Consider the following 13824-nt stretch of genomic DNA (forward strand, 5'->3'; position numbering starts at 1 on the left):
AAAAATCCATTAGAAAAGGCCCATCATTATAGTCTTCTTGGGGCTTATTTACTGAAGAGAATGAAAAAGCACATCCAAAATAAAATATTACCAAAAAAATTGTTTATCTGGAGCAGGGGAGTGGGACAAATCAGGCCTAACCTTACATAATTGATTTACATCCAGATTATTAGAGAACAGCTGAGATGTTTTTTATTCTCAGTTCCTCCACCTCCCTATACTTTTTTAAGTCAATGAAAAGCAAAAGAATTACCTTCCTATCTGAATTTCTGATCAGAAGACTGGATACTGAAGCAGGAGAGGTACCATATGCTGACATGCACTGCTCTGGAAATGAAGCAATTCTTTTAGCAGCAGAGTTAGGAAAGCCAAATTTCCTACAGGCTTGTATCACAGCTGAAGCTTCTGTGACTGGGCACCTAAAATCTGCCCAAGTGGCTTCTGGGGTGCTCATCCACATATGAATTGCAGCTGGTGTAGAACAATCTATCCCAGCTTCACACTGCTCCAGCACTGTCATATACCTGGTATGTGAAAAACTTCTGTGTCTGCATTGAAGGTGGCAGAAAACAGGTAACAACTTTTAAAAAAAAATGTATGAATTAGGAATGCATAAATGGTATGAGTTTTAAATCTCATGTTGCTAATAAACTCATGGGCAAGTAGCACAATTTCCTCAGCTACTTCTAAATTGTGTAAATCTAAATCACATGTAAAAATAGTGGATTGCATACTCTGCTTGATTAAGCATTTAGAGATATTTGTAGGCACATACAACTGCAAGGAACTTCCCAGATTTGCATCCTACTAGCAGACTCACTATTTTAAATCATCTCTTCAAGAAGACACTTGCATTCTCATTGTAAAAGGGGTTTTGTTTGTGTATATTCCCCTTTAAATAATCTCAGAATTAGGATATTTCTTTGAATTTCTATCTGAACTTATTGAAGACTCCATCCAGTGGCTATTTGGATGAAACACTTGGGATTATGTAGGACAAGTTTTTACACCCTCCAGTTTTATTTTCTCTTCAACAACATAGTGATGAAGATGTTGCTGGCAGACAAAGTCACTGGTTTAAATCTAGAACTTGTTTTCTAATGCCATACTCAAAGTCAAATTCATCTATTCCATGGGTAACTTTTTCTATAACTACTTTCACTTGGTTAATTACAGGGAACCATAATACCACTGGTGATTTTAAAACGAGGTCTGTAAGATTACTTCTTGTGTTACAAGAACCATAAGAGAGCCTGTGAGTATGTTTTTAGGAGTGAGGGTAATGGAGAACACAACAAACAAGGATGTGTTCATTTTTACAGCCACTTAAATCCAAGAAAATCAAAACCAAATGTCTTCCTACCACAGCATCACAAAACCCAACCCCAGATACTTGCATTTCAGTGTCTGCTGGGATGTTTTCTGCTAACCATCCATTAGATTTCTTATAATTCTCAGTACACACATTCCTACTCAAGCCGGATTGATTTCTTCCATGGTTTCACTTGTTTTTGCCAAAGTCTCTTTTAGCTCAGCACTGGCTGCCTGCCTAATGAAACCTTTCCTTATGCCAGAACTGTCATCTTGAGTTGCACAAGACTCATCTTACTTACAAACTTGTATTATGAGCCCAGTGTTCAATGCTTGAAGACCTGCTATTTTCAAATGATCTCTGCCAAAACCTAACCAGGTAGAGAAACAGTCAGTACCAAACCTTGGGGGGAGAGAAGGGAAATCATACCCTAGATTTTTTTTTTCCTCTTTTGTATTTAAGTACACCTTGTATAAAGAAAACTCTAATTATTAGAATATGTAAGCATGTGCATTTAACCACAGACAGCAGTGAGAAATGTACAGCTCACTCTGAACCTGAAGCTTAAAAGCTACATTCTCACTCATTGTGAAGTCATCATTACATCATGACCACATGCACCACAAACTTTTTTATTGCAAAGACAAGCCTTTAAATATAAGAATCTGATCACTTCAGCAAGTTACCAAGTATTGCTAATGACTGAAAAAAACCCCCATTTAATTAAACTTCTTGTTCTATCTTACTGCTGTAATTCCAGTCCCAGCTGAATACCTGGGTAAGAAGTTGTTCCTCAGTCAGATTATTGACCCAACGTGTGTAGCGTTCAGTTGAGTCCAGGGGCTCTCTCCTGACTTGGCAACCAATAATCTAAAGTGAAATGAAATAAATCAGGGTTAAAAAAACAACATTAAGAAGACAGCTTCAGTCTTGGGAATAAATGAACCATTTTCAAAGGAAAGTCATCCAAAGGCAGACATCCAGAATGCAAAATTTCAACCAAAATAGTTTGGCAAATTATAACTTGGATAACAACAGACAATTGTACCAACACTACCACCACCTATAAAACTGTATGTTATTTATAATTTGCATAAAATAAGGAAAAAAATATCTGTATTCTGATTTGTCTCATTCACGGTGGAAAGATGTAAATACCTCATTTTGATTTGTTCACTGAAGCACTTTATATTTATTCAAGCAACATTTTTTCTCTAGTACTGCTCTCTAGCTGTACAGGTTAAATATGAACTTTAATATTCTGAACACCTATTGGCATAATAAGTAGCTTCCAAAATGCATCAAAACCAGAGGGATCTCATATAATTTGGAACTGCATAGACACATATTAATGCAATTTGATACAAACACTAAACTGTTTACTCAACACATCTCTGGTTAGATATTGAAGAGGCCAAGGGTAGCTCTTGGACTGTGGTTATACAGAACTCTGCTGTTTACAGTTGCCTGCAGTCATTCCTAAACTTTCTGCTATAGGAATTATTATATATTATATATACAAATTATATATATATTATATTTATTATTATATAAATTTAATGTAATATATATATAAATTATATATACAAAGGAAGCTGATATTGTTTTGTAACAACTCCTGCACTCCTGTCATACTTTAACTGTTGATTTTCTTCTTTTGATGGGTATCTCCTGTTGAGGATGTCTTTGTTCACTGAGAACTGACACGAAAATGCAGGTATTAGTAATTCTAAGCAGCCATTTCAGATCATCAAGTTCTGTTCAAGATCAGTGTGGAAAACTTCCTTGGTTTCTTTTCCACCCCAAGCATTCCCAAGGAACGTGAAGAGTATCCACTGAGCACAGCAAGTTTAATTTTTTCAGGTTATCTCTATTTACAGAGCTTGAAACCCCACTCAGATGTAAGCAGTCAGGCTGGAGCTCTGCATGTGCAGCTATGAATACTTTTGATGTGGGAACAAAAACACCATGAAGAGATCTTGCTGGGTGACTGCTGGTAACAAAACACCACAATTTAGGGTATAATTAAATACAATCAAAACAACAAACATGAAAAGAAATCACAATTTGCTTATCCCATAAGAATAAAACAAAGTATCTCTGAACTATGAAAATACTTCCTCAATGAAAACTACTGATTTCTCTGGGTGACTCTAATCCTTCTCCTGACTGCTTCTTGAATTACAGCTAAGTAATATTAAGAATTAAGACCTTTTCAGAAGGTTAACCCAAAATTCTTTTAAATTGAATATCAGTTAGAAGATGTCACAGATACGTTTTCAAAGAGGGCACTCCACAGATACAAAAACTTCAAAGAAGTTGCAGCAGGTGTGCATATATTCTGTTCTGTGAGGATGATTCTTATTTAAGAATAGAATTATTTACAGAACTCTTCCTAGATCATTAGCCCAGACAGATAATCATCTCTAACTGTTCATGGAAGACTTTGGTAAGATTTCCATGGAAGTACCAAAGCCTCCAGCATGGCACCTACAAGCACAATCTCAATCCTGCAGAAGATGGCATTGTAAAACTTCAGTTAACCACATTTTTAATTAAAGTGATATCACAGCAAAACACACCAACATAAGTGCATGTTATTGAGAACAGTTGCATTTTGATCTTGCAACACAGCAGGAAAATAACTACAAATGCATAACAAAGTTAGCATTTTGAAAGAAGTGAAATGTTCACACTTCCTCCTTCACTACCATAAAAGTGAAATGTTTTGCACAGCACAGACTTCCTGCTCTCTTCTCATTTTCAGCACCAATACTCACTCAAGACTTTCAGCATCATGTTAAGAGGTCTGTTTTATAGACAAAAAATTGTCACTGTGCAATAAATTTATTTCTAGACCCCCAGCCAAAAGAATTTGACACCTTTCTGCTCTTTAGCTGTACCATTCCTCTCCCAATGGGACTCTGACTCATGACAGGGACTTGACTTCCATGGCTGCAAGATTAACATCACCAACACAGAGCAGCTTGACATGAGCCTGGACACTGCTTCAGTACAGCCCAGCTCATTTAACCACCTTCTTGCCTCCCATCCAAACCAGCTACACAGAGTACAGACAGCTTCCTCCAGTTCCCTGGCTGAGCTGTGGCATCAGAAACAACTGCACACCATTTCCCATTTCTTCCAGGTCTCACAGAGCTTTTAATCTTCATTTCACTGAATATTTCCTTTTGAATTGAAGTGAAATGCTTTTCACTGTTGCTTCTTTCATAAGTTTTAAAATACCATAGCAGGGAAAAATCCAGTTTCCTGTATAAAATAAATTTCCTTCCTCAACTTAGCTTATGTATTAGGTGAAATGCAGCTTTCAAAGATTATATAAAGTACAAAACTTTCTAAACACCAGGAGAAAGCATGCAGTGTTGAGGTTCATGCTAGAAATATGACTAAATGATGTAAAAGAGAATGTAATTAACTACTTAGTGAAACTTCAATTAGATGTATCATGGCATCTGATCCCAGATAATGTTCTGTGAGACTATTCAAACAATAAGCAATACAGGAAGGATTATCTGTAGAGCACAAAACCTTTTCCCCCACTATGCCCATTTGAGTGTCCACAGAGGGAAATTTCCAAAAGAAAAAGAGCAAATAGAAGACATTTATCTTAGCCAAATCTTTAAGAACAGCTTTTGTTAATCATGCCTAGATCTTGATGTATAAAGGAAAGGCAAATGTCACCTGTGCTGTCTCCAAACCCCACTTCTACTGTTTTTGTTGTATTAACTCCTCCCTTCCTCTCTCAGCTGATGTGACACTGCCAACATATCCTGAAATTCAGAAGAAAATTTGACAAGACAATGAAATATTTTCCCTCTGTCTTTCCTCTCTATATTGATTTATTTGGTTTTCATTCCTGTAATAATCTAAATATTATTTGGTCGTAAAAACATTTATAGAAAGTTTTCATTTTTTCCTGGGTACACACAGCCACCTTTATAAATATATATATGTGTGTTTTTCTAAAAGATCAGCAAAGCTTCAGGCACTGGCACAGTACCTCTAGCACTAGCTGTTACAAGAATGGATCAGCAGCATCTGTGCTATGTTTCAGTGGAAGTGTCACACAGGAATTTACCACAAAAAGAGCACTTAATAGAGACAAGCACATTTTCACTTTTCAAGTGGACTTATGAATTTTTCATAATAGAATGATGAAGTCTTAATTGCACAGCTGTGACTCCACATTATCTCTTCAGATCACCCATTTCTCACAGGAAACATGATTAGCACAACTTTCCACAAGTCTTTATTTGTAATTTACTCAGAATAGCCAGAACTGCAGAATGGTAAATAGAGTGACCCTAAAACTCAAATGTAACCATTAACTATTAAAACCTATTTCAGTTACAGAATACTGGAGCAGGGAAGCAAGACCATCTCAAAGAAATTTATCAGCTCAGTCTCCAGTTCTACTTCTTGGTATTCTTATTTAAAGTAATCAAGGCTCTGTACAGTTAAATCCATATTTTTTAAAATTATATTGGGATACATCTATGGGGTATTACTGGATGGTGTTCCTTCCCAGTGTGGGAGTGCTTTAGAAGAACCAGTGTACAAAATGCTAAACCATTCACCATTAAGGAAATAAAACTATGTCAATATAATAATAATAACAACAACAACAACAACAGCAACTTAGGCATGATTTAGCTGTCATTTAACCAAATTCCCATTATGCTACCTTGTATTTCAGGAAAATTGACTCTTACTAAAAGAATTCACAAAATTTCTTTCAAACTCAAGAAAACTAATTTCTTAATAACCTTATAAAATTGCAGGGTAGCTAAATAGGGTAGTTAATAAAACTATGCTAACTGAAAGAAAAAAAACTATTTACAAAATATAGCTGTGTACTTTACACTGAGTTCCAAGACAAGTACATGGTTATGGAAATAACTACAACAAATGCTTTGAGAAACCTATATAGCACAACAACAGCTAAACAGACCAACCAGCATTTGGATTTTGACCTTAATAAAAAGACTTACAATTTATGATGTCAAAAATACTAAAATAATTTATTTAAATTATATTGTGGTTTTCCATAGGCCCTTTCATTTTTTAATGCAGCAGAATAATTACATATTTGAGGATACCAGTGGCTTTAAGAATGATCTTGTGACCATCACTTAATGTAATAGAAAAGGAAAAATACATGGGAGGATTATTTTTATGTGGTTAAAATCTTTTCAAAATTACATACTTCAAGAAGAAGATGGTAAAATGTATTTTCTTTCCTCCTCACTTCCCATAAAGGAAACACATGACACCTGTGAGGTAATGGCACAAGGTGCACAGATACAAACACACCCTAATGTATTAAAAGCATGTTTTAAAATCTACAAAATATGTTGCCAGTGCTGACTCCTCAGAGAGTCTTTAGGTCAGATGAGTATCCATTTCAGCAGATGTTCTTATATGTAGAAATCCATGTATAAGAACACCTGTTAAACATTCTACTTGGCACTGTCTCAAGTCTAAAGTTCACAATAGGGTGTTACATGTTTATTTTTAGCATATAGAAAAAACAGTAATTCAAAATCAAGGAAGACTGAATTTCTTTAGTGAATTAAGAAGCCAAGGTGGTGTAATCAGAATGAGCACAACTGACCATCACCCCACACACACATTTTGGAAGTGTGTGTCAGCATGTGATACACAAGTATGTGACATCATATATCATGCATATGAAATCATGAAGGACAAACATTACATTTTTGGGGGGAAACTTCAGGTAACTGAAGAGACACTACAGCAAATTAAATGAGTTTCTTCTTAAGTCCTTTCAAAAGGTAAATGAGTAAGTCCCAGTATTTTGATAACTAGCTCAGGTAGGAAGAAAGACCAGGCCTCAGAAACCCACATTCAAAATGTGCCATCCTGGGACAAGCAGGATCTAAGGGCTTAACCTCTATAATAAGTCACATACAATCTGAATTTAATGCAAACTAAATCATCTCTTTAGATCTTGTCAAGATGCTTACACAACCAATCTTTTGCATAAAGCTAAAGAACCAAAAGGAGCAATAAATTTGCACAGTTTCTATTTTAAATCCAATTCCTCCTGTGTTTGTCACCATAGCAAAATAACTAAGCAAGAGAAAGAGGGGATCTGGATTTTTCAGACAATTCAGACATAGTTTTAAAAATTAAATATACTGAGAGTCTCCATGACAATCAGACATTCAGGAATATCAGTCTCTATTAATCACAATCGTTTCATGGTTATTGGCATGTGGACCCCATATTAAAAAAAAATTTAATTATAAAGTGGTGTAAGTTGGGATGTTTCTCATTTGGGTATTTCATTAAATGCAGAACAGATTTAGACCTACATTGTGACTTTGAAAATGCACTGTGGTTTTTCAGAAATACCAAATTAAAAATAATCTTTAAGGAAGCTGGCTAATAAAAAGCAAAGGCACAGCTGAATTCCAGCAGATCTGGGTGATGTACATGAAAAGGTCCAATTAATGAATACCTCTGTAAGCATAATGCTCTCATTGTCAAGGAAAGAATTTCCATATTACTCAGTGCAGAAAAAAAAAAAAAAAAAAGGAACCATATTTTCTCCTCTTAAACATACTCCAGTGTCACCATTTCAGAAGAAAACCTTTACACAACTCCTGCTCTAGACTTCTGCCCTCAAAACCAGAAGCAGATTATTGAAATAGTATAAATAGCTTTTAAAAACCTCCAATGACAATTTCCTGAAATCATATATAGATATCTTTTTGTAAGTATCAATACTGGATAGACTTAATTTAGAGTTACAGTTTCCACTGGCTGAAAAAAAAACAAAAACCAAACCCTGAAGACTTGCAATTTGTTTATGGTGTGCAGTACATGGGAACCAAGTACAAAGTATTAAAGTTCTAATGACCATAATAATAAGATTAGTTCATAAAAACATCTATCTGGACACTTCTTTCTCCTGCATCAAAAATGAAACTGATTTTAGACAATACACAATTCTAAGTAAACACCTCAGGAATATAATCTTTTCTCCTCTGTTTTTCTCCTCTTTTCTCCTCTGTCCACACCAAAGATGGAGAAAATTCCTATTACACAGGGTTAAGCACACAAATTTGATCTATTCATCTATCCTTCAAGACACACCAGTATCCAATAATTTGCTTCTAAATAGCATATCTTATATGAATTAATGCTAATATTAAAGTTAAACTCTATAGGTAATACTTGCAAGGACATGCCTAGGCAACACACAGGGAGCTGTCTCAAACATGCTGAGTAAGGGAGACAGCAGAGATTATGCAAATTAACTAAAGAGAAACAAAGATTACTTAAGTTCTATGTGATGAAGATTTTAATCAGCTTTATGTCCAAAATAAAGGCCTTTATCAGAGAAAAATCTGCTAAGCTATATGCAACAACTAGAATACAAAACTATAAAAGGGAGACTGGTAAAACCTGGACTTCAGTGGAAGACTCAGAATGAGAGAAGAAAACCAACAGCCATGGGCTTGTTGCACATAATAAGGAGAGAATTTGAATGGAGGGACTTCTGTGTCACACCAGAGAGGTAATATTTCAAAATTATGTGTTAAGTTTAATGACAGTTTAGCAATGCTCCACTTATCTTTTGACACTTGCAAAATCACATACAAGATACTACTGACCTCTTTCAGCAGCCCAGTACAATACTGTCTGATTATGTAGAGAAAGGTAATAAAACCCCACAGGAATAAAGGCTCAGTCTACAGAACAACATTGTTGGCTACTTCCTTAAAACAGTAGATGAGGACTGGCAGAGCTACTCAGGGGGCAAATTTGCATCTTCTCACTCCTAAATGAAGTCCTTGTCCATTGCATCACACTAATTCAATTAAACAAGATCTGATCTAAAGCTCCAGAAAGTCCTTTACAGGCAGATATAACCCCAGTCTGCCCGTGCTCCAGGCTGGCCAGGAGCTGTGAAGCTGCTGTGAGAACAGATCCAAGCAGCCCTGTTGGTTCTGTTTTAAGGCAGGGAATGTTAGCTAGGGTTCAGCACTGCTCTAATCACAGCTACAGAGTTTTCAGATGCAGCAAGCTGCTGCCTGCTAACCCCTGGCAGAGGAATGATCTTAATATACCACTTTTTTTTTTTTCACTGTGCAGCATCATACTGTGATCTAAATATGCTGAATAGTTAATGAACGTATTGAGATTTCAGGTCACTTCTTAGTGAGTTTAATAAGGACTTTTAACTTCACTGGAACAGAAGAACATCTAATAAACCATTCCTCTGCACAGTTTCAGGGGCAATTACATGAAAATTCATACAAGTGTTAAAGCTTCTGAATTCCAATTACTACTATCTAACAAAAGACTTTTAAGAAAAAGACTCAGATACAGATGAAATGTATTATCTCAGTTTTGCAGCTTTACCTATACAAACAAGGCTGCTTTTTCCATTGGATAGAATAAATCCCCATCTAAGTGCAATGTAAGACTGCATAAAAATAAACAATTTGACTCCCAAGAGAAAGTATACATAAGGAAGAACAGCATGCAGTTTGAAAGGTAATCTGTTATTTTCAGGACAACTCTAACATTAGACTAATAAGAAGATACAGTAAACAAAAGGCTTTCAGATCTTTCTGAGGTGATCAAACTCCCCTGGTATGTGGAATGTAAAATCCTTACACACTGAGGACTGCCAGGATTCCCAAACTGCTGCTGTTGACTGCCCATGTATAAGGTGCCTTCCCTCTTTATTTTCCTTCCCATTCTAATTTTTATCCCATGCCCCCTTTCACCATGAACCAGCCTGGCTTGGCACAAGACAAATGAAACCATCTTCTGCCTTTATTCCAGACTTGAAATAATAAGCAGAAACAACAACAAAAAACCCACAACAAAACAAACAAAAAAATGCAACCAACCAACAAACAAATAAAATAAAATAATAAAAAAACCCAAACAAAAGAACCCCAGAAACTTTCACTAATGTGATATACTGTGGCACAACCGCTCAGTAAAAGACTGCAAAGTTTCTGTTGGATAAGCCAATGCTCCAGTGAGTGATGCTGCACTGGAATTCTGTCACAAGAGTTTCTCCATGTGCAGCTGAACACCTGAGATGAGAGGGCAGTGCAGCTTAATCCCAGCCAGCAACTAAAGATCACACAGCTGCTCACTCAATCCTCCCCAGTGGGATGGGGAAGAGAATCAAGGGGAAAAAAGCCTTAAAACTCAGGAGCTGAGATAAAGACGCTTTACCAGGACAGAAAAGAGAGAATAATAAATAATAACAACAAGAATAACAAGTTATGCAAAACAACTTCTGTACAATTGCTCACCAGGTGCTGAGTGATGCCCAGCCCAGCACTGAACAGCAGTCACCACCCCCAAGCCCCTCTCTCCAGTTTATGTGCTGAGCATGAATGACACCATGTGGCATGGACCATCCCTTGGGACACTTTGGGACAGTTGTCCTGGTTCTGCACCTCCCAGCTTCCTGTGCACTTGCAGCCTTCTTGCTGGCAAGGTATAAGAAGCTGAAAAGTCCTTGACTCGATATCAGCATTATCCTCTTACTACATCCAAACCACCCTGCTCTAGCAGCAACTCAGAAGAAAATTAATTCTATCCCAGCCAAAACCAGGACAAATGCAAACAGATCTCTGGATGGTTTTTCCATTAGTTCAGTATACAACCTCTTAACTACTCATGAAAACAAATCAATTGGAACACACTATTTATTTACATGTGATGCTCTTCTGTGTACAAAACAATCAGTGCACACTGACTTAAAGAACTGCTCTGATATGCAAGCACTTGGGAACTGGTTGGGACTACCTGGAATTACCTCCTTCCCTCCAGGGACAAGAGTGAGATCTAAACTACAGAACCCACTGACAGAATAACAATGTCTATTAAAATTTTGCACACAGAATCAAACAAAACTCAATATTTTTTAAGGCATCCTCACAACGCTGGCCTGGTGCATATCTCATTAACTTATATACCACTCTTGCCAATATGAACATTCTTGAGATGTTGAGGTAATTTGAAAAATAATCTAGTCCCATTATCATGACAGTCATGTAAAGACTCAGAACTCTAAATTTAAAAGCTATTTTCCACATTAATATCTACCTTGTGTGTAACTTGAAACATTAATTTTAATAATTAATTAAATAATTACTTGTAAGAAAGAATCTACTGATTTTCTCTATACTCTTTCTTTTGCTACTAAGAAAACCTTTACTTGCAATTTCAGATATAGATTTAAATTTTTAACACTGTACACAAGGTTCAGTAACAATACCAAAAAAATATTATTTATTAACTTTCAAACTCAATAAATGCATTTGTCCAGACCAAAAGAAAAAAATACAAACTACCTCACTTCTTAGTTTGTGAGCTTGTGGTGCAGGAGAGCCATACAATGCCTTTGGACTGGAGTTGTTTCTTAAGGATCAAGCTCAGCTATCTCATTCCTTTGTTAATTTTCCCAACTCATCTGCTGATTGTGCAATATTTGTTTACAGCTGTCCCAGAGGCAGATGAACAGGTCTGTGAACTAGCAGTGCCATGCATTGTTCAAATTCACTCAATCCAACCAACTAGCTTAAGAGTTTCATTACCCATGGCAGATATGCAGAACTCAAGTCAGTGGGTTAACACATTCAGATAATGCAACAGGTTAAAATGGCCCTAGGCACTGCAGCTCTTCATCTAAATCCAAGCTACAGAATAAGCCAAAAGCTTACTTTAGATATGCAAAATAGTGAGAATTTCTCATTGAAGAAATGCAAGTGGTATACTCAAGGCTCCCTAACAGTAAGCTAGGTATCACCTGTGTGTATGAGAAAAAGGAGAGTAATCTTACAGGACAGGAAGGTGTTCATCCTGACACTGGTACAGATTTCCCTCTTATATTCCGCAAGTGAAAACAAGAGGACATAACATTCCTTCTTGCCTTTGCCCACAGTTTGATTCCATGTGTTGAGAAGTTAAAATATAAAATACAAAAATTGGAAGTCATGTGCTGTTTATGTGCACAATCAGATCACAGGGGCACACACACACTCACACAGTAGTGAGAGGAATAAAATTTCTGATAGTGCACTGAGACTACATGGAGTCAAAAATCCAGGTCAGAAGAAGTTGCAAAACAGTGGAAAGTCCAAGCCTGCAAATTAGAATTTCAGGAACAAACCAAAAAATCTCACTGCTACACAGGCTTTTCTCAAGCTTCTGCTTTTTTTTTTTTTTTATTCCACCCACTCTGGCTTATCATCATACTGGCTGAAGTTAGGGTCAGAACTTCAAATACAGACAGAACTCTATTCACACATCCCCAACCAGCTTCCAAGGCAAGAAAACTGAATGGCATGATTATTCTAAGGAGAGTAGGGAGATCACTTTTTTAAGAACAGCATTCCACCCTGTCACTGGTAGATTTGTAGACAGAAGGTCAACTTTTCTCAAAGAAACTCAAGTTGTTTCAGAACTACTGGGGAGCTCTGCACTACACATTTGCTCATAAGGAGCAGATGTTCCCATTTCTCCTTTCAGACTCTGAATTAGAGTTCTGTATGATACATTAACCCAGAAGCTACAGTTCACTTAGGCACTAGGGACATATTCTACCCCTGTAAAATGGTGGAAGACATGTTCCATTCAGTTCAAACACAGATTCATTTTTGCCTTCCTAGGGTTCAAGAGCAAAGAAAGAAAATGCTTACACAAGGGAAGAAATAATAGACAATAAAAGGCATTAGAAGTTTTAAGAAAGAAAGAAGAAAACCCAAAACACCTCATTGCTGAAAAAGCTGCAAGGAAACCCTGTGATCCAGTAGGAAGTGAAGGGAAAGTGATGGCATGAGACAGGCTCTACCCAGCTGTAGTATGTGGATGTTAAGCGTGAAGCACACACCGGTCTGTTTTTCTTAGTCTCAGCCCTTTCTCTCCATTCATTTCCAGACATTTTTACACTTTCCTAAACTGAAGATTTTAGCTACAAATATGCCAGATAACTGATATAAAAAGTATTATAAGCAAGAAATATGATAGCCCCCAATACTAATTTCCATAAAACAAGCTTACTGGATCAACTTGCCTTTCCAGTTTTTTGATATTTTACTGCAGAATTACATTACCTGATTTGTACCAGAACAAAAACAATTTCAGATGTATCATTTGATTATGTTCAGAATATGAACTACATTATCTGCTCCTCAGATACTACCAAAACTATACTTTGATAAATTACCTTGTAAGGATTATCAGGTATCATGAGGCCCCAGTGCAGGTGGTGTGATGAGCAGGTACCCATCCCACCCCCAAACAGAGGTTGTTTGGCAGACATTCCTCAGCTGAAACACATCTGCTATGAGGCAAGTGTGTTTCAGAGGAAAAGTTCAAAAGGTGTTTAATTCTCAGAGACTGATAAACCTAAAACTGTCTGTTTAGTTCTAGGACCTGCAGAAAATACTTTCTTGACAGATCAAGTCAATTGACCTTCCCTTTCTAGA

The 13824-nt window shown here is 36.6% G+C and overlaps 1 protein-coding gene across 5 annotated transcripts in view; it reads right to left on the bottom strand.

The window, feature by feature from the left end:
• B3GNTL1 (UDP-GlcNAc:betaGal beta-1,3-N-acetylglucosaminyltransferase like 1) overlaps nucleotides 1–13824 on the bottom strand; it is a 100379-nt gene that overhangs the window by 71052 nt on the left and 15503 nt on the right. For all 5 annotated transcript variants that reach the window (XM_030461676.1, XM_030461675.1, XM_030461674.1 and 2 more), the window contains one exon: nucleotides 2087–2182. In XM_030461676.1, coding sequence (XP_030317536.1) covers nucleotides 2087–2182 — 96 coding nt within the window. The remainder of the gene's footprint in view (nucleotides 1–2086; nucleotides 2183–13824) is intronic.

This window comes from Calypte anna, chromosome 18, assembly GCF_003957555.1.
Source record: "Calypte anna isolate BGI_N300 chromosome 18, bCalAnn1_v1.p, whole genome shotgun sequence".
Taxonomy (NCBI): domain Eukaryota; kingdom Metazoa; phylum Chordata; class Aves; order Apodiformes; family Trochilidae; genus Calypte; species Calypte anna.